Raw genomic sequence first — 23,047 nt, forward strand, 5'->3', positions numbered from 1 at the left:
CCAAGAAGACATGAGGAGCCGCCATGATCCTGCCTCCACGAACTCCACTGTGGCTATCGCACCTTGCCTTCTCCATGGTGATGGGCTGAAATCCTACCTGTGTGAAGCTGCGTCACCAAGATGTTTTGTCAGTGGTGAGGAAAGAAACGAATACAACAAACTTCATATTCTAGACTAGGAAACCGAAGAACCATGTTAGCTCACTGCACGCCATGCTCGCTGAGTGGAGTCTTGAGAAAGCGATGTGTGATTTCTGCAATGGATTCAACAATATGCACGCATCTACACACGTGCACATGCATGTAAGACAGAGTTAAAGTAAGTGTGACACATTGTTAATGATGGGTAACTCTCGATTGCAGATGTTTGCAAATGTGACCTTTGTGGGGTCTGAGGAGGCAGCTCAGTCAGTGAGCTGCTTTCCATGTCCTGAGACATGGAAACCATGTGAGAAGTATGTACCATGTGAGAAGTATGTAGCATGGTACACACCTGTCATCTCAGTACTGGGGAGGTGGCGACGAGACAGGTGATCCCTGGGGGTCACTGGACAGCCAGCCTAGTCTACTTGGTGAGTTCCAGGCTAGTGAGAGGCTCTGTCTCAAAACACAAGGTGGACAGATGAACAATACCCAAGGTTGTACTCTGACGCGCGCAACACACACACACACACACACACACACACACACACACACACACAAGTAAACAACTTTTTAAATGCAAGTTAGGCATATGCTTTACCACAGAGCTATATCATCTTTTCACCTAAACTTCTTTTCAAAATAATAAGTTAGAGGAAAAATACCCGCCCCCGTCCCCCACCACCCGCATTTGTTGCTGGTATTTGGCAGAGAAGACAGCAGGGTTGGACAGCTGCCAGGGGACTGAGATTCTTAGGGGAAGAGAAGTTAGGCATTCTGAGCGAGAGTCAAAGAAAAGGGTCCGACTTAGCAGTGGGAGTCTGTGAGCAGCAGGGCTCTCTCTCTACACAGCCCTGGCGGCCCTGGAACTCACAGAGATCCACCTGCCTCTGCTTCCTGAGTGCTGGGATTAAAGGTGTGCACTACCATGCCTGGCAACACCCACATATCCTTACCTATTCAGACATAGCATGTCTTTTGTCCGTGCTCTGGCTCTATGATGATCCTCTTTGGATTGTAAAACTTGATATTCTTTTTTTCCACAGTGGAGCTCTGTCCTTGCCTGGACACAGGAAACTCCAGCTGTCTACAGCAAAGGGTACCTACCGTTGATCAAACCATTTCTAACGGGATTACTGACCGTCAGCCTTGCTCTTTGCATCAGAGGCTGTGATCGAGTTGGTATTCATATATCTATTTGAAAGGGGTGAACAACATGCTGGCCCCAACTGTCCAGTTTGGAAAGATACTTCTGGCCATGGACCATGGACCTCCAGCAGAAGCTGACAGATAACGTATCACATCTCAAATGGTGCTTGGCAAGCGGCTCACTGCAAGTGGCCCTTCATATTTCATTCCCTGGTCCAGGATTCCCGGCTTGTCCCCGCCCCCACCTCATCACATCTTCTTGTGTCACTGGGCCCAGGTTGTCCTAGAACAGAGTGAGCTGTCCCCTCCACAGGCCGAGAACACCTGGAGGACAGTGACCACAGAGACTTCAGGGCATAGACAGGGTTAAAGCAAGCACTGCCACGTCCAGGGTTGGCTTGAGGCCAACCCCCCGACCTTTGGCCTGTCCTCCAGGCCCCAGCTTAAGGTCCTTCACTGACACTCTCAAAAAGAAAGAGTGATCATTACAGAGAAGAGTATGTTTCAAGTTTGTCTCAGGGTCCAGTTGGGGAGGGGGTCAGATCACTTTGAGTGGGTATTTCAGTAAGGTTGTCTATTCATATAAAACATATACTATGTATATTCATATACTGTTACAAATATATACTATGTATGTACATATATTATTAAACTATCAATGTTATGAATGGCCTTCTCATGTATTCCACCCTCTCAAGTATTAAGGCTTGAAGGTGGGGCTGGTGAGATGGCTCAGTGGGTAAGAGCACCCAACTGCTCTTCCAAAGGTCCGGAGTTCAAATCCCAGCAACCACATGGTGGCTCACAACCATCCGTAACGAGATCTGGCGCCCTCTTCTGGAGTGTCTGAAGACAGCTACAGTGTACTTACATATAATCAATAAATAAATCTTTAAAAAAAAAAAAAAAAGGCTTGAAGGTGAAATGGCCCATACAGGGGAGAAATTTAAAACATTCACCTATTTATGAGTGTGTATGTATGTATATGTGTGTGTGAGTGTGTGTGTATATATATGTGTGTGTGTGTGTGTATGGATGTGTATGTGTGTATATATGTGTGTGTGTATGTATGTGTATATGTGTGTGTGTGTGTATGGATGTGTATGTGTGTATATATGTGTATGTGAGTGTATATATGTGTGTGTGTATGTATGGATGTATATGTGTGTATATGTGTGTATATGTGTGTGTGTGGATGGATGTGTATGTGTGTTTATATGTGTGTGTATGTGTGTATATATGTGTATGTGAGTGTATATATGTGTGTGTGTATGGATGTGTATGTGTGTATATGTATGTGTGTGCATATATGTGTGTATGGATGTGTATGTGTGTGTGTATGCATGTGCATGCACTCATGTACATATTTGAGGTCAGAAAACAGTTTGTGGGAGTTGATTCTCTCCTTTCGCCATGTGGGTTCCAGGGACTGAATTCAGGCTTATATATTTGCCTGCAAGCACTCTTACCTGCTGAGCCATCTCACTGAGCTCATAAATGCTAATTTTTTCCATTGCTGGAAACTGAACTCAACCTCAGCTACTCTCAGTAAGCCCTCTAACCAGTGAGCTACAGCCTCAGTCCAGTGGAGACATTTGAAAGGACTTGGCTCACGTGTCTGGCATCTTAAAAAGTCTATTCTCTAGAGGAGGCCAGCTGGTAATATTAGGAGACAAATTTGTATTTGATTTTGTTTATTATTTATTTATTTATTTATTTAAATAATAGGAGACACAACTTTTTCTATGATTTTTAAAATTTTCTTATTTATTTATTTTGGTCTTTTGAGACAGAGTCTCACTGGTCTAGAACTCATGGAGATTCAAATGCCTCTGCCTCCTGAATTTTGGGATTAAATGTTCGTACTACTATACCTGGCTCTATTTTTTAGTGTGGGTGTGGGGGGTTTTTTGTGTGTGTATATGCACGTGTATATATATGTGTATATGTGTGGTGTGTATGTGTATGTATATTGTGGTGTGTATGTATGTGTGTGTGTGTGCATGTGTATATGTGTGCAGTATATATGTGTGTGTATGTGTATATGTGTGTGATTTATATGTGTGTGTGTATATGTGTGTGGTATATATGTGGTATGTGTGTCTGTGTGTGGTGTGTATATGTGTGGTATGTATGCATGAGTGTGTGCATGTGTGTATAGGTAGTGGGGTACACATGAGTGGAAGTGCCCTAGTAGGCCAATAGACAGTGTCAGACCCTCTGAAGCTGGCATTACAGACAGTAAGCTGCCTGACATCCACGCTGGAAACCAAATTCTGGTCCTGTGCAAGAGTACTGTGCACTCTTAAATACCAAGTGTCTCTCCAGCTCCCAACTCAATACATCTTATGTTACACAACAGAAGGAGGGGCTAGAGAGATGGCACAGTGGTTAAGATCACTGGCTGCTCTTCCGTAAGACCCAGGTTCAATTCCTAGCACCTACATAGCAGCTCATAGCTGTTTGTCACTCCAGTTCTTGGGTATCTGATATCTTCATATAGACATACCTGCAGACAAAACACCAATGCACATGAAATAAAAAAATCAATAAATTAAAAAAAGAAACGGAAGGAAGCATAGATATTGCTACACACACACAACCATGCTCACAAGGAAACAAGGACTAACTAACTTCTCAGAACAGATTTAGTGACTGGTCACATGGTGGCAGTTGCCATTTATGACTGTCATCTACTACTGTTCTGTGTTCCCTTTGGCCTCAGGAAGCGCCTTAGCTGCCTCGGTTGGTTACTAGTGAGGTGACCAATCCCCTTTCGGAAGAGACCAACCTGGGACACTAATGTTAACCCAGCTCCATTTTCCACGGTGTTTAATCCCTCTCAGCTTCCAGTGGCAACTCTAAGAGATGCCCCCAAGGGGTTTCCAGCATGCCAGAAATCCGCTTACTTTCCTGGCCTTGCTCAGGGTTCTCTGGCTGTGTGTGTGTGTGCGCGCGTGTCCCTTAGCTGCAGCGTCTACCCTTGATCTTCTGCTTGCCAGAGGGTCAAACTCACAGTCAGTTTAAGCTTAAAACAAACAGTAACAAAGCTGAACTTTGCCCGTTCAATGACAAACACGCAGACACCGGCTTAATACTGTACCTTATCATTAGGTGGCTTTTCTGTCAGACTTGTGTGGGAATTTTCACTCTCAGGTAAAGCACTGGAAGGAAACACATCAAGCCTGGAGAGATTTCCCTGGGCAGTTATTACACCCTGCGGGGAGTAAGAGGGTTCGGGGCATCTGGCTGGTCACTGTCTGGAGGGGGCTTGGCGTGCTGGTGGGTGCTGCAGAAGAGGCCTCAGTGCACTGGCTAAGGTAAGAAAGAGAAGGCTGGAGCCGGGCGTGGTGGCACATGCCTTTAATTCCAACACTTGGGAGGCAGAGGCAGGCAGATTTCTGAGTTCAAGGCCAGCCTGGTCTACAGAATGAGCTCCAGGACAGCCAGGGCTATACAGAGAAACCCTGTCTCGAAAGAAAGAAAGAAAGAAAGAAAGAGAGAGAGAGAGAGAGAGAGAGAGAGCTGCCTGCAGAAGGAAAGAAATTCCCCTCACCTCCAGGGATGCTTAGAAGAGGGAAACAAGGTTGGGGAAGAGTAAACAGGCTTTTAGAAAGAGGTCCTGGCAACTCCAAAAGAAAAGACGCAGAGCCAGGCTGTTTTGGTGCATGTCTTTAATCCTAGCACTCGGGAGGCAGAGGCAAGAGAATCTCTGTGAGTTCAAGGCCAGCCTGATCTACAGAGGAGGTTCCAGATCAGCTAGGGTTACACAGAGAAAACCTGTCTCTAAAACCAAAAGGAAAACAAACAGACAAACAAACAGCCCAAAAGAAAAACAAAATCCAAACAGAAAGACTAAGTAGCGGTGCAACTGGAAAAGCCAGATTTTAACTCTGGTACCATCAGACAGAAATGAAAGACACTTATTTAGAAAAAAAAAAAAAGTAAAATAAACATGTAACTTTATCTTGTTTTTAAAACTTAAAAAAAAATAGAAGTATAGAAAATAAAATCTGATTTAAGCCTTGAGAATCGTGTTCCATGTCCTGTACATTTAAGGTTTCTATGGCCCAGGCGTGGTGGTATACACCTATAGTTCCCCAAATCAGAAGGCTGAAGTAGGAGGATTGTGAGTTCAAGGGAAGCTTGTACTACACAGCTTGTCTCATAAAAACAAAAAAGTTAATGTGCTCATTAGGTCAGTTAATACCAAAATGACTTCTTGAGAGTGTCAGAAGCTGGCGACTGTATCAGAACCACTGTAAGGAGTTACCATGTAACCTCGAAACTACAGAGACCGTGCTATAGAAAGACTCTACTCCAAATACCTCATAAATCGGGATTATAGGGCTGGGGGAGGGGTCAGTAGTAGTGTGCTCAGCATGCACAAGGCCCTGAGTTCAATACCCAGAAGCTGCCTTCCTCATTCCCTGAAATACCTAACCTGTGTAATAGATAGATAGATAGATAGATAGATAGATAGATAGATAGATGATAGATAGATAGATAGATAATAGATAGATAGATAGATAGATAGATGATAGATAGATAGATAGATAGATAATAGATAGATAGATAGATAGATAGATAGATAGATGATAGATAGATGATAGATAGATAGATAGATAGATAGATAGATAGATAGATAGATAGATGATAGATAGATGATAGATAGATGATAGATAGATGATAGATAGATAGATAGATAGATAGATAGATAGATAGATAGATAGATAGATAGATAGATAGAGATGTAGATATAGATAATATATATAAAATATAAAAGATCTCAGATTGCTTTCAGGATAGTGGCAAGACTGAGGGTGTGAAGCAGAGGTACTTGGCACAGTGATTATCCACTAAGTGCTGGTTTATTGAAAGCAAGCTCTCAGCCGGGCGTCGTGGTGCACACCTTTAATCCCAGCACTTGGGAGGCAGAGGCAGGCAGATTTCTGAGTTCGAGGCCAGCCTGGTCTACAGAGTGAGTTCCAGAACAGCCAGGGCTATACAGAGAAACCCTGTCTCAAAAAAACCAAAAAAAAAAAAGGAAGGATGGAAGGAAGGAAGGAAGGAAGGAAGGAAGAAAGAAAGAAAGAAAGAAAGAAAGAAAGAAAGAAAGAAAGAAAGAAAGAAAGAAAGAAAGAAAGAAAGAAGGCTCTCCTCAGTAGATTTACTGACTTTTTGAAACAGCACAGTTCTGAGGGCACAAGAGCTCAGTGTCTGGAGCTGAAGGAATTTCAGTTTGCTGTCGTTTGGGGTGTGATGGAGCAGCTCAGATGCGTGACTCTTTATTATCTACTTGTACTCAGTCCTTTTCAGGGATTCCAATAAAGCCTGCCCTGGTGGCACACACCTGTAACCCCGGCACTCACAAGAAAATGCTTGTCGGGGGACAGGAAAGGAATGGGGATGTATCTCGGCGGTAGAACACTTGCCTTATGTACACAAGGCCTTGGGCTCTATTCCCAGAACTGAAATGCTTTTAAAGCCCAGACACCCTGAGACAGAAAGGAGGTGGGTGGCTGTGTACTTCCCCAATTCCAGCCCCGCCCCACCTCTGCTGCACTTCAAACATTATCTGAGCTCACTTGTGGGTTCTCTGTAGGGAATAGGAAGCCCCCTCCAGTTCTCCTTGATCTGTAGACTTCATTTTAACTGTCACGTTAGGGTCAACTGTCAAGGTCTTTCCCCAACACACCACCTGGGCCTCCCACAACTGATTCAGAAACTCTTTTGGACTTTTTGTCTTCACCACCAATTGTAAAATAAGCTACTTGATGCTTGTAAAATTCTCTCTCCTCTTTTTTCTCTTTTTTCTCTCTCTTTCCTCTCTCCTCTCTCTCCCTCTCCCTCTCCCTCTCCTTCTCCCTCTCTCTCTCTCTCCCTCTGTATACAGGCATTCATGTACCTCTACACTTGTAGGTCAGAGGCCAACTTTAGGGAGTCTGCCCTCCCTTCCACCATTAGGCAGGATCTGTTTTGTTTCTGAGCATTGTATTCCAGCCTGGCTGGTCCATTGAGCTTCTGGAAAATTCTCCTGTCTCAGCCTTCCATATTGATATAGAAGTACTGAGATTACACATGTGCAACCACATTTGCCTTTTTATGTGTGTTGGGGGTTGAGACTCAGTCATGTCATGGCTTTGGCTACCCCTACCCCCAAACACACCCATCCCATCTCCCCAGACCTCCAGTTTAAAAGAAAACCCCAATTGCATCAAAACAGAAAATCTGCGGGGTCTGGAGTAGCAGATGGAAGCAATGATTTCTCGCCCCATCGATCTCACAGAGCACCACAGTTCAGTGAGAACTTGGAGGTGGCTAAAGGTGTGGTTTAGTCTGCATCAAGCAGATGCTGTAGAGGCACACGGGGCCAGAGTCCAGAAAGGAGAAAGATATTAGCTAAGGGCTGGCATTGGACAAAGTGTGAGCTAGGAGGTGGTGAGAATCCGATTCAGCGGGGGGACTTGGGTGCTGCAGTTTCTGAGAGTCTTTCAGAAAGCTGATTCTTCGATGAAACTTCCCCTGGGGGCCCTGCTCCTCACTCTCACTGAATGTCTGTCCCTCTTTCAGAAGACTTAACTGTAGGATTCCTGATAACTCACTTAGCTCATGCATGCATCTCATATCTGTACATGGCAAAGATCATTTCCCTCCCAAACCTACTTTGGATATTTGCAACAGCGCCCTCTGGTGGTCCAGGTGAAATGCACAGGTGCTAAAGAGCCTGGCCCCCAGGTCTTCCGTCTGGACGTGAGGTGCAGGAAGGAGATGGAATCTTGGCACATGTCTTGTTTATAATGACCTGGTTCCCACAGGTTCTGCTTAATGTGTTCAGATTCACGGCCAAGCCTTTTCTTCTGTTCCCAAATTGGCAGGCAGAACTGTACTAGGGAGAGAATGAGCTGAGATGCGGCCGGGGCCCAGTTGTGACTGACTCTCACCCAGTCTATGACTTTCTCCTGGGAGTGGCCATTTTCTGCTTGTCTCCATGTTGTTAGTGATGCCCTTGAGGGTAGAGCATTTGAGAAATGAAGGCATGAAGTCTCAAACCCAACAAACCAGTTCTTCATTAGCAGGGTAGAAAGAGCTTGCCGTAACGGCCAGAACGCCTCTTTGAAGCTAGCACTGGCTTCATCTGGGTCCTCCTGCCTCCCAAAGTGGGAAGAGGAGGACATGTGTACAGATAGCTTATTTGGGATGCGAATCTCCTTTACATGGGTAATGGGGTGGCTAAAGAACATTTTCACTAATCATAAGGTTGACTGGTGTACAGAGAATTTCACTTTTTATAATGTTTAAAATGTTTAAAAGTGGGAAAAGAGCCAGGGGTGGTGATGCTTGCCTTTATATCTGCCAGTAATAACAACAATACAATAATAATATGTATATAAAGTGGGGAGAAGAAAAATCTCACAGGGAATACACTACATAGACAAAATACATTAACCACGCCCACTTTCTGTTTAATTTAGATGCCAGTTTTGAGAGTCAAGTGATTCCCTTGGGATGGAGGTAACCCTCTGTGCATAGAGAGTCTAAAAGCACCCAAGGCATGTCTTTCTATAAGTTCTTAGGAGAGATGGCTTGGCCACCCAGATATTACAAAAGGCATCGGGGTGGGGGCTGCTTATTTGGAGGCAGTGTCTTGGTAGATAAGGCTTCTCAGGGTGGCCTTGTGATCTGTACAACTCTTGGGGGTGTTCTGTGGTCTGGAACCCAATGGTTGGTTGATATGAGGTTGATAACTCATGCACATGGTCTGATAATGTGTGTAGGACATTCTCTTAGGGAAGAGGATTACTCTGTATGTCAGCATTATCACAGCAAACAGGAGACTCATTTCAAAGCTACCGAGTGAATCTCCAGGACCAGGAGTGTCTGGCTATAGTCAAATGGGGAGGGTGGCCTGAAAAAAGATGTGCAGCTGAGTCCGTCACATCACTCACTACCGAAGACCCCATGGGTATTTATTTCATCACAGGAAGTACACTAGACTTACCTCAGCACTGCCAAGGGGCGCAATCAGTGGCAGATTTGTGTCTCAAGCGGGTAATCTTGGTCAGAGAGTCCCGGTAGTGGTGGCTCTTTTACACTTGCAGGCTGACCCAGTGTCAGAAGGCAGTGGATTGCTGCGGGCATCACAGAGGGCTGTGACAGGGATGCCCTGAAGCCAGGAGGCACAGGGACTGGTTGGGTAGGGGGGTCTCTCAGGTCACACCAGCAAAGCTGGGCTGGAAAGATTCTGAAGCAAGAGTTGTCTAAGGTAAAGCCAAAGAGTTCAACTATCAGAGTCTTTTATAAATCTTTACACATAGCTGGGCGGTGGTGGCGCACGCCTTTAATCCCAGCACTCGGGAGGCAGAGGCAGGCAGATTTCTGAGTTTGAGGCCAGCCTGGTCTCCAAAGTGAGTTCCAGGACAGCCAGAGCTATACAGAGAAACCCTGTCTGGAAGAAGAAGAAAAAAAAACTTTACATATAATTCTGAGTCCCAAGTTAGAATCTATGGTTTTCCTAGGTGGGACGACTAACTCTCCTAGCATGGCATAATCCTCAACGCGTAACCTGGTGACACAGTATACTCTAATGATTATAGGTTTTTGATTGTAGGGGTTTTTGTTGGGGGGAGGTGGATGATGACGATAACGATGATTATCATTGTTTTTGGTTTTTGAGACAGGGTTTCTCTGTGTAGCACTGGCTATCCCGAAAAATCACTGTAGATCAGACTAGTCTTGAACTCAGAGAACTGTCTGCCTGTCTCCTGAATGATTAAAGTCATGTGACAGTGTACAGTATAGAGATTTATTGTTATGGATTACAGCACCATCTACTGAGCGGCTTTCTGGGTCACCTGAGTCTGGCTTGAGTCTGTGAAATGGGCTCAGAGAACCAAGGCGTTCTATTTTCAGGATTCTCCCTGTCTTCAGCGCTCTGGGTACCAGGAAATGGGTATAAAAAGGGAACACACAGCCTCAATCCTCAAGATCCAGGGACGGGGCTGGCAGCTTTCTTTAAAGCCTCCGTCCCCCATTGTCCGCATACTTCCCCGGACGTTCCTCTTTCCAGTCCCTTTCTACGCAGTCCTTAAGTCACTTATCTAAACATAGCTCACCGCTAATAGATGTTGGTGTCGTTCCTCAGTCTGATTCTCATAATGGAAATAGGTAGTGGGATTTGAGGAGTCACTTATGGGTGACTGCCCCTGCAGACCACACGCACAGTCTATTGGTGAAACCTTGGGAAAGTGCGATATGTTAAAGACCCTCAGGAGAAAAAATTTTAAGCGTCGGTTCCTTAAATGACATTCGAAAAGTCAACCAACTAACCATTTAGCCTGATGAGCTTTAAAGACAGCAAATACAAAAGACCTGGAAGAAGTCTCGTCCTCCACGCGGTTTCTTCATTTCCTGGAGCGGCACCATCTCCCCTGGTTTTGGGGGTTGGGGGTCTGAAACCTTCTCCCACCTTTTGCCTCCCCTCAGGATCCAGGAAGCGAAGATCAGATGACAGCGAGGATTTGTACCAGGCTTGGATCAGGATGGCCCTGCATGAGCAGGTTTACCTCCGGGATGTCTAGAGATTATGGGCACCCTTGACTGGAGCAGAGCCAGCCGGGATAAGGAGGGCTAAGGAGGCTGCGCCTGAGCACTCCCCGCCTCCGCGCTGTCTGCCGTCGGGCCCCGCCCGGCGCAGCCCTAACGCACGCACCCGAGTGTGTGTAAGGCACATCCGGGTGTCAGAAGCAGGAGGCCGCGGTTTTAGGGGTCGGGAGAGGGTCTTGGGAAGCCTAGCCAACGAGCCAACTCCAAGCCAGAAGCGCGAGCACCTGCAGAGCTACGGGTTCAGACGAGCGCACCCGTCCAGCCCTTGCTGCGGAGCCCCCTGCCGGCTCGCTTTGGGGTAAGAGGAAGGGTCTTCACCGCGGTAGCGCGGGTGCTGTACGCCAGCGCAGTCTGCTCGGTTTGGGTTAGTCCTGCGCGGCTACTGAGCCGGGTCCTTGGAAGGCGGGTGGGGAAGGGACATCGTGTCCTCTAGACAGCCCTGCGGCCGAAGAGGAAGCAGAGATGGAGCGATTGCTCTCTCTGCCTCGGTCCCAGGTGGTCTGCAGCCGCCACCCTCTGCTGGCCTCTCATTTCCTCCGAGCGCGCCTCCAGGAACAAGGTCTTTTATTATCGCTACCGGAGGCCCGGGGTTGATCACGCGGCCGCGTGGCCCCAGGTGAAACGTTCAGCACTCATCGTTCACTGCCGGTGCGATTTCACAGAAGGGAACCGAGGCCCCACGAGTGGAGGGAACTGGCCCAAGGTCACTTTGTAGTTCAAGGCCGAGTCTGGGTCGAAGCCACTTATGCAGCCTTCGCAAGGCACGGCGTGGTCCCGACCCATCTCCCGACCTTGCTCTACGTCCGTCCCCCTCCTCCCGTGGCCTCCACTAGGCTCTATTCTCTGGGTTTTGGCAGCGCCTCCTCCGCGCCTGCTGTGCGCGGAAAGGATGCTGGACAGCGGTGAGGCCACGGGTCCAGTCGCGTGAGCGCGAGCAGAGCCAGGGTTGGTGGAGACTGGGTGGGCCTCGGTGCTTGGGGGAAGAGGAGGAGAGTTCTGGTTCGGGCATTGGTGGCGGCGCTGCGGGGGTCGTCTGGGGTTGCCCGAGTGACGGGGGCCTTGGCAGCGCCAGGCCGGCAGTCACCCCAGCGCAACCGCTGGAGGACAGTGCGGCTTTGTCTAGGTGGTGCTGCTTCAGCCAATGGGAGCTCAGTCTTGGCCGAGCCCCCTTGGTCCCCGCCCTCTTGCCGGCTGGAAGGGACCGCAGCTCTGGGATTGGCTGCGCGATCTACTGCGACGTCAGGCGCGGCGTGGAGGAGGAGGAGCCTGTACGACTCCATCCTACCCCTTGCCCGTTGGAAGGCGCCAGGATTGCGTGGGTCCGCGCATCTGGGTGGGGCTCCGACGTCCTTTTCCCTAACCCTGTGGCTACTCCTTCCAGGAGGAGGCGGCTTGTCATCCATCGCATGTTTTTCCAGCCAGTGAGCCAAAGTCGGCCCATAGTCAGCAGGTGCAGAGTCACTGTCTAGCCCAGAGGTTCTCACTTGGACGAGTTGCAGAGGCTTCCTCTTGCCAGGATATTTTGTGACGCAGCAGATGCCTTTCTTTCGACATCAGGTTCATTCTGAAGGACTGGGTATAGACACCGTAGGCCAGGAAGCTGAACGGAGACATTTATGTTTCATACATGATTTCATCTATAGAGGAAACCTATAGGTGATTCACCACCTGAGTCCTATTGGTGGGGTGCTCGCAGCGTATGTGGGCTTGTGAGTAGGTATGAATGCCAATATACACCGACTAGGTGATTGTCATTACAGAGAAACAGAGGGGGAGGGTGTTTTGTGTTGTTTGATTTTTGTTTTCCTGTGAGAAGGGTTGAAACTAAGACATCACGAATGATAAGTAAGTGCTTCCCACTGAGTTATATCCTCAAACTGATTTTTATTATTTTGGGTTGATGTCCCACTAAGTTAGCTAGGCTGACCTTAGACTTATAGCCCAGGAAGGCTTTAACCCCCTGCCCCAACTTCCCGAGTAGCTGGGATTACAGTCCCTGTTGAGAGACTGGTTTTGGTGTAGGCAATTAGAAAAGGTAGCTTGGGGCTCGAGAGGTGGCTCAGAGGTAAAGAGCACTGACTGCTGTTCCAGGGGTCCTGAGTTCAATTCCCAGCAACCACATGGTGGCTCACATGCTTTGGAAGAGATGTTATTTGTACCAGTTAGGTGTGAAATAAATCGGATTTGGTATAGGATAAGGGAGGCTTAGACATTAAAGAGTGATGGTATAGCAACTGATTTAGTAAGAGTTGGTAAGAGCACAGAGAACCATGGATGTCTACAAAAGAATCAGCTTCTAAAGTCAGGCATGGGTGGACGGGTCCTCAGAGGGCCCACCCCTCACAGCTGAACTATTTCTATCTGCTGTTGACTCGAGGAGAGGAGGAGTCACTGGTGACCCCACCAGGCTCCGACGGACAGCTCCAACACAGTGATCACTCAGATGGCCCCAGTTATGCTGAGTACATCAAAGAACAAAGCCTTAAGTCATATATCTGAGGCACTAGTGTGCCTTTCAAGTGCTGGGATTAAAGGAATAGCTTAAAACTCTCTTAATTCTCTCAACTGTGTGTCTTCGGTGTGTAGAGCAGGAATCCCCTTACTCCCAGAGTTTGCAATCGGACAAGATGCAAAGATGCAGATAAGGTAAAAATAATGTGTAGAAGGTTGTAGTGGGGTAAATGCCAGCAGCAAAGCAAAACACGGAAGCAAGGAAGGCACAGAGCAATTGCCAGGCTAGGGCAGGGTGCAGGCACGAGTAACTGAGGTAAGAGCTCTGTAAATGTGCCTATCTGATGAAGGGTTTCCAGACAGAGGGGACAAGAAAGGAAATGGCTCTGAAGCTGTGGTGTGCCAGGAATCCTCTTGTCATTGTAAGGCCAACAGTGAGCCATTCTCCGAATAGAAGGCAGACAAAGACTCAATGACAACGTTCAGCAGAATCTTCCTCCATCTCCGTACCCTCAGCAGGTCTTAGGTCTCCAACGTACAGAGCCTAAGCATAGCTCCTCTACCTCATTTCTTTCCTAGGGGTCATCTTGGGTCATCTAAGTCATCGAGGGTCAAGGACAGGCCATCTCCCTGTGCAGCTACAGCTGTGGAGAGCATATCCTGCAGGCTCAGAGGAGCCTGGGAAGAGGCAGTTGACAGAATAGTCTCCGATGGTGACAACCGTACAGTACTTCATCTGTGCCCGGAGTTCCCTGGCCAGATCAAGGTGCCAGCATTCGGTGTGTCTCTGCCGAACGGGTGCATGGCAGAGTCCTTGGCTTTATGGACTCGGTTGAGATGAGTTGTGACTTTACATCTGCAGTTGTGATCCAGGTGTGTTCACTCAGGATGATGAACCTGTGGGATCCGCTCAGGCTTCCGGTCCAGACAGAGGGCTGGCAGCCATCTCTTTGGACAAAGTTGTTTTAGAACATGTTGCCTGGTTCTTCTGAGGCACTTCTGGGAAACTCTCATTACCTGTGGCCAGGCCAAACAAAGCCACCAAATGGTGAGGAGAAAAATGTCCAGAGCCCTGGCTTCAGTCTCTGACACCCCCAAACAAAATGAAGCAAACCACAACAGACCACTGGACTGAAGCAAGTAATTATTGGAAATGTAAGGTGACCAAAATTAGCTGTGAGCTGCCAGGTTGGGACTTTGGTTTCTGACCTGGGTACTTCAACGTGGGATACCTGCAGAGGGTGCAGCTTACCTCCTCGGTGGGGCAGGGTTCTCTCCCACGTTGCAGCGGAACGGCCCATTTAGTCGTCATACCCAAATTCCCACTCCGATACTCCTGACACCACAGATGTCCTTCATCTTCTGGGAATAGCTTACCCGAAGGGGATTAGGGGAGACCTAACTTCTGACACACTGGAAGGCAGGCAGCTGTGGCCTCTTCCAGGTTCTCACTTTACAGCACAAGAGGACTAACCCAGTAGCCGACAAGGATACATGCTATGCATATGGGTCAGAACCGGGTCTTGCTTAGCTGTCCACTCCTAGTGGACGTGGCACAAGTCACCACCAATCGAGACTGACCTGGGAGGATAAAAGGGGTTCATCTTGGGTTTCCCACATGGATCTTGGAGCGGGTCTCTTGAGAGGAGGTCCAAGTTTTCTTAGCATCTTTATATTGTGACAACATCCTATGCTTCTGGCCTCTCTGAGTCAGACCCTTGTGCCCTTTTCACTCTGGGACCTGAGTTTCAAGGTTAAAGGCACCCTCAGCCCTCTGGAGCACTTCCTTTTTCCAGCACCCACCTACTTCCTGTAACCATTTCTTTCCCCAAACCTGAAAGCAGATCCAAGAACTTCCTGTTCTATGGAGATTAAAATCCAGCCTGAGGCTTTAAGATAGCAAGAGCAACTGGGAAAGTCCTCAGGTGTGTTCCAGAAACCAAGTCCAGGCTGGGGGTATAGCTCAGAATGACGCCCTGCCTTCAGATGTAAAGGTCTACCGCCCTGGGTGTGAGAGACCATCTTGTAAGTAGGCATGATTCAAAGGCCTGTGTTTTTAGGCACTTTAAGCTATTTTGTCTATAGCACTTTACATTTTGCTGACTCTGAGGAAAACTAAGTTGAAAGCAACCCTCTATTTGGAGATTATACTGAAGCCTTTTCTTCCACGGGCAGTGAGCCAAGAGCTGGGGAAGGTCTTTAATTACAGACTGCATTTGAAATCAGCCGGCAGCAGAGTGACCGGGCTTCGGCTGTGGCGGGAGGAGGTGGAGTTATGCGTGTTCAGCTGGCTACTCAGAAATGGCATCCTAGAAAGAATGAGGCCAGCTCTGGCCTGGGTCTTCCACAGAGGCCAAGTCAGGCTCTGCTCTCCCTGCAGGGCCCTGCCGTGGGAACATCAGTATGGGTCACATGGTGCCTTCCTACCCTCAAGGTGATCAGCAGAGGCTTGCCCGTGCCTCCTCGGGTTGTTCTGGACATTGACGGTTACTCAGAGTGGCCAAAAAGATGGGCCAGGCCTCTGGTCTCACAAGGTTTTGTCTCAGTTGAAGAAGGTTAAGTAAACTAAGGGCAGTGTGAGGATTAAGGGGCGTGGACCTACAGAGTTTGTGCTGTGTGTTGCTTGGGAGCACCTTAAAAGGGGGAGTGACTTTTGGATGGTTCTGTTGCTATAACAGAACACCCGAAACTGATAACTTTGAAAGAAAAGAGGTTTAATTTGAATCATGGTTCTGAAGCCCTGGGAGTCCAAAGCACAGCTTCTCATGAGAGCCCCAGGCTGTTCAGGGCTGAAGGCTGTTCAGGGCCCCAGGCTGTTCAGGGCCCCAGGCTGTTCGTAGCACAGCAGGAAGTGGGCGCTTGTATGAATGTGGTGAATGCAGCAGATGGATTGCTTCATAAAGACCTTTTCTGACAGTAATTCATGCAGCCCCATGGGAGTGACGTCTCCCTGGGGACAGGCACTAATTCCTCCTAATTACTAATCACTTTTTTGTTGTTTAAAGACAGGGAGAGCTTCTTTTATAGCCCAGGCTGGGTGGTCTCCAATATGTGTTCCTTCTTCCCCAGCCTCCCAAGTGTTGAGATTATAGGTGCTGCCTGGCTCCTGATTGCCTGTTTGTTTGTTTGTTTCAGTTTGGGTCGTATTTGCTTCTGTAATCTCATGGAGCTCAAGCTAGCCTTGAATTTTCTCTGTAGCTGAAGGTGATTTTGAATTCAAGATCCTCCTGCCTAATTACCCCATGACCCAACACTGCTACAATGACAGTTGGATCTTAGTCTGATTGGCTTGGGGAAAAGCTCAGTAGAAGAACGTTTGCTTAAATGTTTGGAGCCCTAGATTCCATCTCTAGCCCCCTCTCCCCTACATTCAACATGGAGTTTTCTAGGGAACAACTGCATTCAAACCACAACTGGCAATGGATAGCACTCCAAAGACTGAAGGGACAGAAGACCCTTCCCAGCATCAGCACCAGCCATCTAGTGAGGGAGAGGGAGGGGGAGAGGGAGGGGGAGGAAAAGAGGGGGAGGGGGAGAGGAAGGGAAGGAAGGCAGAGGTTTTGAGGCTGGAGAGAGCTGCCTCATCAGGCATGCATCAGACACTGCTGGAAAGTGAGCAAATTGGGCAGTGAAGAAAGTGATGCAGAGAGCAGGGTGGTGGTGGCACATGCCTTTAATCCCAGCACTCAGGAGGCAGATCTCTCTGTGAGTTCGAGGCCAGCCTGGTCTACAAAGAGAGTTCCAGGACAGCCAGGATTATAGACAGAGAAACCTTGTCTTGAAAAACAAAACAAACACAAGAGGAGGTATGGAATGGAAGTGGCTCACAGGACCAAGAGTACAAAAGAGGCCAAGTTCAAGAAGAGAAAGAAAGAATACAAGTCTAAGGGGTCCTGTCTGCCTCTCGGGAAATTCAACAGCTAAACACCACTGCCTGCCTCCTTTGGTGAGCACTGTCCGTGCTAGCTTGTTGACTAGTCTCAGGCTGCCATGAGCTAGGTATGGTTTGAGCCTTAAATCCTGGTTTGAAGTTTGAAAGGGGTAGGTTTAACTGACTGTCCTCTCTCACTATGGAAATTAGTAAATTTTTATTTAACTTTTTACTTTATGTTTTGCCTTTGTGCATGTCTTTGCACCACACCCATGCGTGGTGCCTGAAGAGGTTAGGAGAGGGTGTTGGATTCTTTGGAACTGGAGTTCAAGACGGTTGTGACTGCCCAGTGAGTGCTGGGAATCAAACCTGGGTCCTCTGAAAGAGCAGCTGGTAGTTTTAACTACTGAGCCACCTCCTCAGATCCTAAGGGAACTATTTTTTCACCTGCAGAGGAGGGAACTTTGGGAGGTGATCCAGATTTGATAATGTCATCCGGATGGAGCACCTAGGCTCTAAAGCACCCTGGTGGCTTTAGAAGTCTGTGTACCAGGTGTGGTGGCGCATGCTTTGATTCCAGCACTCATAGATGTAGGATAAGATCCCGCTGGGATCTTATCATTAAGATGGGTGTGACAAATCAAAGCCAGTTATACAAAGGAGGGGTCAACAAGAGACCAATGCCCTGGGCTCCAGTCATGTGGGTCACCACCTCCCAGCCTCCCCTCCTAGGCCTTCAGCCAGAAGGTGTCACTGTTAACAAGGGAGTTGCCAGCATACAAGCTGACCAGCGTCACTAATGGACACATAACACAAGCGAGGAGACCTCTTCGTTTTCAGAAGGTTACAGGAGGTAAATCCTGGTGCTCCCTCCTGTGGCGAGCAGGGGTCTGGCTGATTAGTCAGCCATCTCATTACCAGTCTTGTCTGGGTTTGACTTGTGGCTGTGACATTACTCGCCCTGGGGCAGAGTGGAACCTTAGGTGGCACTGAGTGATGTATGAAGTACTTCAGTTTAACCTTAGTTGAGGAAGGATGAGTGGTTGGATGTGTGGTCTTTGTTTTCTCACTGTGTGCAGGTTTTGTTATTGTTTTGCTTTGGGGAGTTGTTGTTTTTTGCAGTCTTATAGTCCAGGCTGCTGAGGAACTTGCTGTATAGTAGTCTAGGCTGACTTCCAACTTGCAATTCTTCTGCCTCAGCCACCCACGTGGTAGGATTGCAAGGACTACCCTACCTGGGGAGTGTGTGTGTGTGTGTGTGTGTGTGTGTGTGTGTTTAATGTTTTAAATGTCATAATGTGAAGAGTCTCTGCCTTCATCTGTAGTTCCAGACTCTTTGTTTTAGGCGCTAGAGTCTAGGGGTTTCGGACTAACTCAATCTCGTAGCCTTAAGTTGAGGGGTGAGAGGGAGTGGTGTACTGAGCCAGTGGTGTTTGGTATGGGGCTGCAAGAGCAATCAGCAGAGGATGGGGTTATGCTGTGAGTGAAGGTCGGTGTCCTGGTCACCTCAGATGGATGTTGTGATGGATATCAGGAACCTGGATGCAGGAACAGCAGTCACAGAGCTAGAAACCCTGGCCCCGCCCACCTCAGCTCAGTGGTTAAGAGCTTGTAAAATGATTATGTGATGTTCTCAAAGGACTCCCCACCGGGTGTGTCAAACCTGTGGCCTGTAGGTCACATACAGCCAAGGACAAATGTGGGCCAACACGAAATTATAAACTTCCTGAAAGCATTATGGTTTTGTGACTTTGAAAACTCAGCCGTACAATTCTTGAGCTTTACAGATGATGTTGCAAAGCTAGGCAGGCCTTTCCCCCTGGTTATGTCCCCAAGTCAGCCCACGGTTGCTGGGTTTGAGGATCACTGGCCTAATTCGATGTTGCCTGTCACACTTGGGTGTGACATTCATGGTTGCCCTGAGAGCTGTTGGTACACCTTGTGTCCCGATTTTCCATCCCATGAGGGTGTACCTCGAGCTGGGCCTAGTCTGTTAACTTGAATAATTTGAAGAAGAAAATGGCCGTTCCTGACTAAAACTCCCAAGTGGAAGGCGCTGAGCGTGCGTTTTGTGTTTCAGAGCCACCAGAAGGAAGCAGACTATCTTACAACTTGGTGCCACGATGCTAGCTGCCCGTCTCTCCAGACCCCTGTCACAGCTCCCAGGAAAGGCCCGAAGTGTCTGTGACAGAGAAAATGGGACAAGGTAGGCAACCAAAGGGAGGGTTGGCCTTGAAGAGCACCCTAACATCCTCACAACTTGCCAGACCCCAGTGCTCAGGGGACAGGCCTTCCCGGGGCTCACGGGGCAAATAGGAATAGCTTCCTAAGGATTTTCTAAACCCCTTTGTCCACTCTGGGGCTGTATCTCAGGGATAGAGCACTTTCCTAGTGTACACATGGTTACTAGTGACTGAGAAAATGAACCCTTTTCCCATTTATCTGAAAAAAAAATTGGTTTTGTTTTTGTTTTTTCGAGACTGGGTTTCTCTGTGTAGCCCTGACTGTCCTAGAAATCACTCTGTAGACAAGGCTGGCCTCAAACTCAGAGATCTGCCTGCCTCTGCCTCCCAAATGCTGTGATTAAAGGAGTGCGCCACCACCGCCTGGCTCTGAAATCCTCTTAGAATCGTATAAAAATTGCAAAAACAACAGATAGGTCCTCCTCACTCAACGACCGTATCAAATCCCATTGTAAATCACATAAAGACATCGCCACGTATTTGATGCTGATAACCAGGCTGCAGACCTCACCCAGCCTCCACCAAAGGCCCCGTGGGCCTGTTTGTCACACAGCACACAGTGTAGCCCCAGCCACCCCCATGGCACCCTTAGTCTCTTCCCATCAGCAACAACTCCTTTATCACCTTCGGTCACAGTCCTGACCCTGGGGGACTGCTGGTCAGCTATTCTGAAGAGTCTCTCCTGGTGTGGGGTCTGTGTGTGTGCCATTGTGGTTACATACAGATTAGCACGTAGGCAAGGAGTTTGCAGGATCGAGGTGTGCCCTTCTTGTCACCAGTGTCTGTGCTGCTCATTTCCTTGGTCTTTTTCCAATCACACTCTTAAGTAAATGCCCTGACATCCCTAACTGCTATGACTTAGAAGGATTATCAATTAAGTTCAGACTAAACATGCAGTCCTTTGGTATTTTGGAGACACCATTTTACAATGTTGCTCAGGCCGGTTTCCAACTCCTTGGTTCAAGGGTCCTCCTACTTTAGTCTGTAAGTGTTGGGTCTAGGTGTGTGTATAACCACAGTCAGTAGATCTTGCCTATCCCGGGGGGCGGGTACGGGGAGGGGTTCTGTGGGTTCTGCTGCTACAGACTAAGATATACTTCTGGTTATATTTGAGGGACACAAAACAGAACATCTAGTTATATGCTAAATCCCTGTAGCAAGAAAATGGATGTTTTCTATGCTAATATATGTCTTTAGAACATACACTGTAAACTCCCTCAGCATTTGCTAAAACCCATTTGTATGGGCTCCAGAGCAAAAGGCCCGGCTGGAAATCACACTCCAGTTCTCCACCCTTGCCACGTGAGGGATTTAAACTGCACCTCCATGTGGAGCACTGTCCATTGCATGCAGGAGACAAGGTTCCTGGATGCTGGAGGGTTTTGGAAAGCAGTGACTTTCTGCCTTTTTCTTTTTAATCCATCCATACTTATTTTTTATTTGTTCAAATCCTTGAAAGTTACAACATCAGGAGTTCCATGTCCAGAGGCTTAACTGGGAAGGTTGCCTGGGAATTTGGCGGGAACCACGCTACAGGCGGCATGGGCACAAATTGCTCTTCTTACATCACGCTGCCTTTGTCCAGCTTGCTGATAGGACTCGGCATGGTTTCTGCTTCGTTGCACATAAGTACAACCCTTGATCAGGGAGAATTCCCCTTCATCTTCAGTGTAAGCACTGTGCATTCAGGAAGAGCTGTGCGCCCTCTGCAGACCTTGCCTGCTGCCAGGGAAAATGACTTGTACCGCAGGCTTCTCGACCTCCTTGTCTTTAGATGTCCAGTTCCCAGCAGGGCAGAACACCCCATCCCTCAGGCACCAGGGACCCCGCACTTTCTGTCCTGTGACTCTTCCCTCTTATCCTCTCTCACTCTGGAATCTATAGAGCTCACTGGCCAGCAGAGTGTCCAAGCTGTACTGGTGCCTTGCTAAGGGATATAGTGAAACTACCCACCTTTATTTCTTAAAGCAAGTGATTCATAAAAACAGGAAGACCTGGACCTAGAGAAATGGCTCAGTGATTAAGAGAACTGGCTTCTCTCCCAGAGAACCCAGATGCTTCCAGGGGTCTGCCTCCAGTTGGAGGGGATCTGATGTCCTCTACTGGCCTATGCAGGCACTGCACACACAAATGGTGCACATACATATGTGCAGGCATTCATACTCATAGAAAACCAGAAAATTCTGTCTCCAAAGTGGCTTTTAAAGATTTCTGAGATGTTCTTACAAGGAAAATAACCACAGCTGGGCAGTATAGGCACACGCCTTTAATCCCAGCTCCTTGGAAACTGAGACAGCTGGGACTACAGAGTGAGTTCCAGGATAGCCAGGGCTACACAGAGAAACCCTGTCTCCAAAAACCAAAAAATAAAAAAAAATTGAAATTAAAATACTTCTACCAAAGATTTGTCCTTAAAGGGAAGTGGGGCATTAGTTGATTTCTGGCTCATTTGAGGGAAAGAAATCTGCTATAGGAACACTGTGTGGCTAGATGGAGAGCTACCTGGTTAGTGCAGGAGGCACAGTGTGTGTGTGTGTGTGTGTGTGTGTGTGTGTGTGTTGGGGGGGTATCAGCTGAGCCAAAATGAATTAAATGTCCCTAGGGTAGTGGGGACATGTAATCAGTAAAGACTGAGAGGGACAGCAGGTGTGAAGAGAGGCTGGTACAAGGGGTAACCTGTGCTAAGATCTGTAGGGAAAATCTTTGGCCTGATCGGTTTGCTAAAGTCTCCATTGCCCAGAGCTTCATGCTCCTGTCATCCCTGAGGGTGAACCTTGCTGCTCTAGCAACCTTGACCAGCATCTTCCAGCCAAGGCTTGATGCATGTGAATGTGTCCATTGATGGAAATGTGTCTTGTGTCTTTGGACAGCTCTCTATACAGTCTTTCTTTATAGTGAGTGGAAATGATTCTCCTGTAAATGGCACCCTTTGTTCCTGCGTCTATCTCTGTAGTCACAGTCACTTCTCTCTTTGGAGGCCATGCCATCCAGTACCCATCTCCTCGGCACCTTTGTTCCATCTACCTGGCTCCTCCTGAGTGACCTTGGGGTTTAGGAGAATCTGGCTGTGCCAGAAGACACTGGTGCCTCTGGAAGATGGTGTACTGATGTGTTCCCACCCAGGACACTCCACCTATACCCTGCATTAGTGATCTGCCCAGGCAGGTTGGAGGCAGAACAGCCTAAAGCTCTGGGCCAGCTGATAGAAGGGGGTGCTGGTGTTTTCAGCTGCCCACCCTGGCTTTGAACACCCCTTCTCGGCAGCTGGGTGACACTGGAGATTCTTACTGAATTTTTTTCCCCTAGAGGCCATTGCGAGACTATGCTGCTCCCAAGCTGCACTTGGGTCAGTCTTCTAACCCAATCTTAACTAGACTGAGCCCACTTCACTTGTGGCTCCTTTGGTGGGAACCAGTTCAGTTACTGGATACCGACCGACACTCATGGCGGGGGGGGGGGGTCAATAACACAGATAGAAGCCTGGTGTACGAAAGGGCAAAGGCTAGAATGGACACCTCCGTCATCCTGGAAGCCTTTCCTATGTGGCCTAGGGTTTCTGGATGCAAGTGTTCAAATCAGCAGTGGCG

The 23,047-nt window shown here is 48.1% G+C and overlaps 1 protein-coding gene across 3 annotated transcripts in view; it reads left to right on the plus strand.

Annotated features, from left to right (window-relative positions):
- The first annotated feature begins 4,362 nt into the window (after nucleotides 1-4,362).
- The window catches only part of Bdh1 (3-hydroxybutyrate dehydrogenase 1), a 36,101-nt gene continuing 17,416 nt past the window's right edge, over nucleotides 4,363-23,047 (plus strand). Inside the window, exons 1-2 of one of the 3 annotated variants that reach the window (XM_021184495.3) lie at nucleotides 4,363-4,445; nucleotides 19,298-19,423. In XM_021184495.3, the coding sequence (XP_021040154.1) occupies nucleotides 19,341-19,423 (83 nt within the window). In that variant the 5' untranslated portion in view covers nucleotides 4,363-4,445; nucleotides 19,298-19,340. Of the gene's footprint in view, nucleotides 4,610-10,959; nucleotides 11,194-19,297; nucleotides 19,424-23,047 lie in introns of those variants that run through there. The other 2 variants (XM_021184492.3, XM_085832362.1) reach the window with 2 other exon arrangements.

The sequence above is a fragment of the Mus caroli genome, unplaced genomic scaffold, assembly GCF_978045245.1.
Source record: "Mus caroli unplaced genomic scaffold, Mus_caroli_1 scaffold_17, whole genome shotgun sequence".
Taxonomy (NCBI): domain Eukaryota; kingdom Metazoa; phylum Chordata; class Mammalia; order Rodentia; family Muridae; genus Mus; species Mus caroli.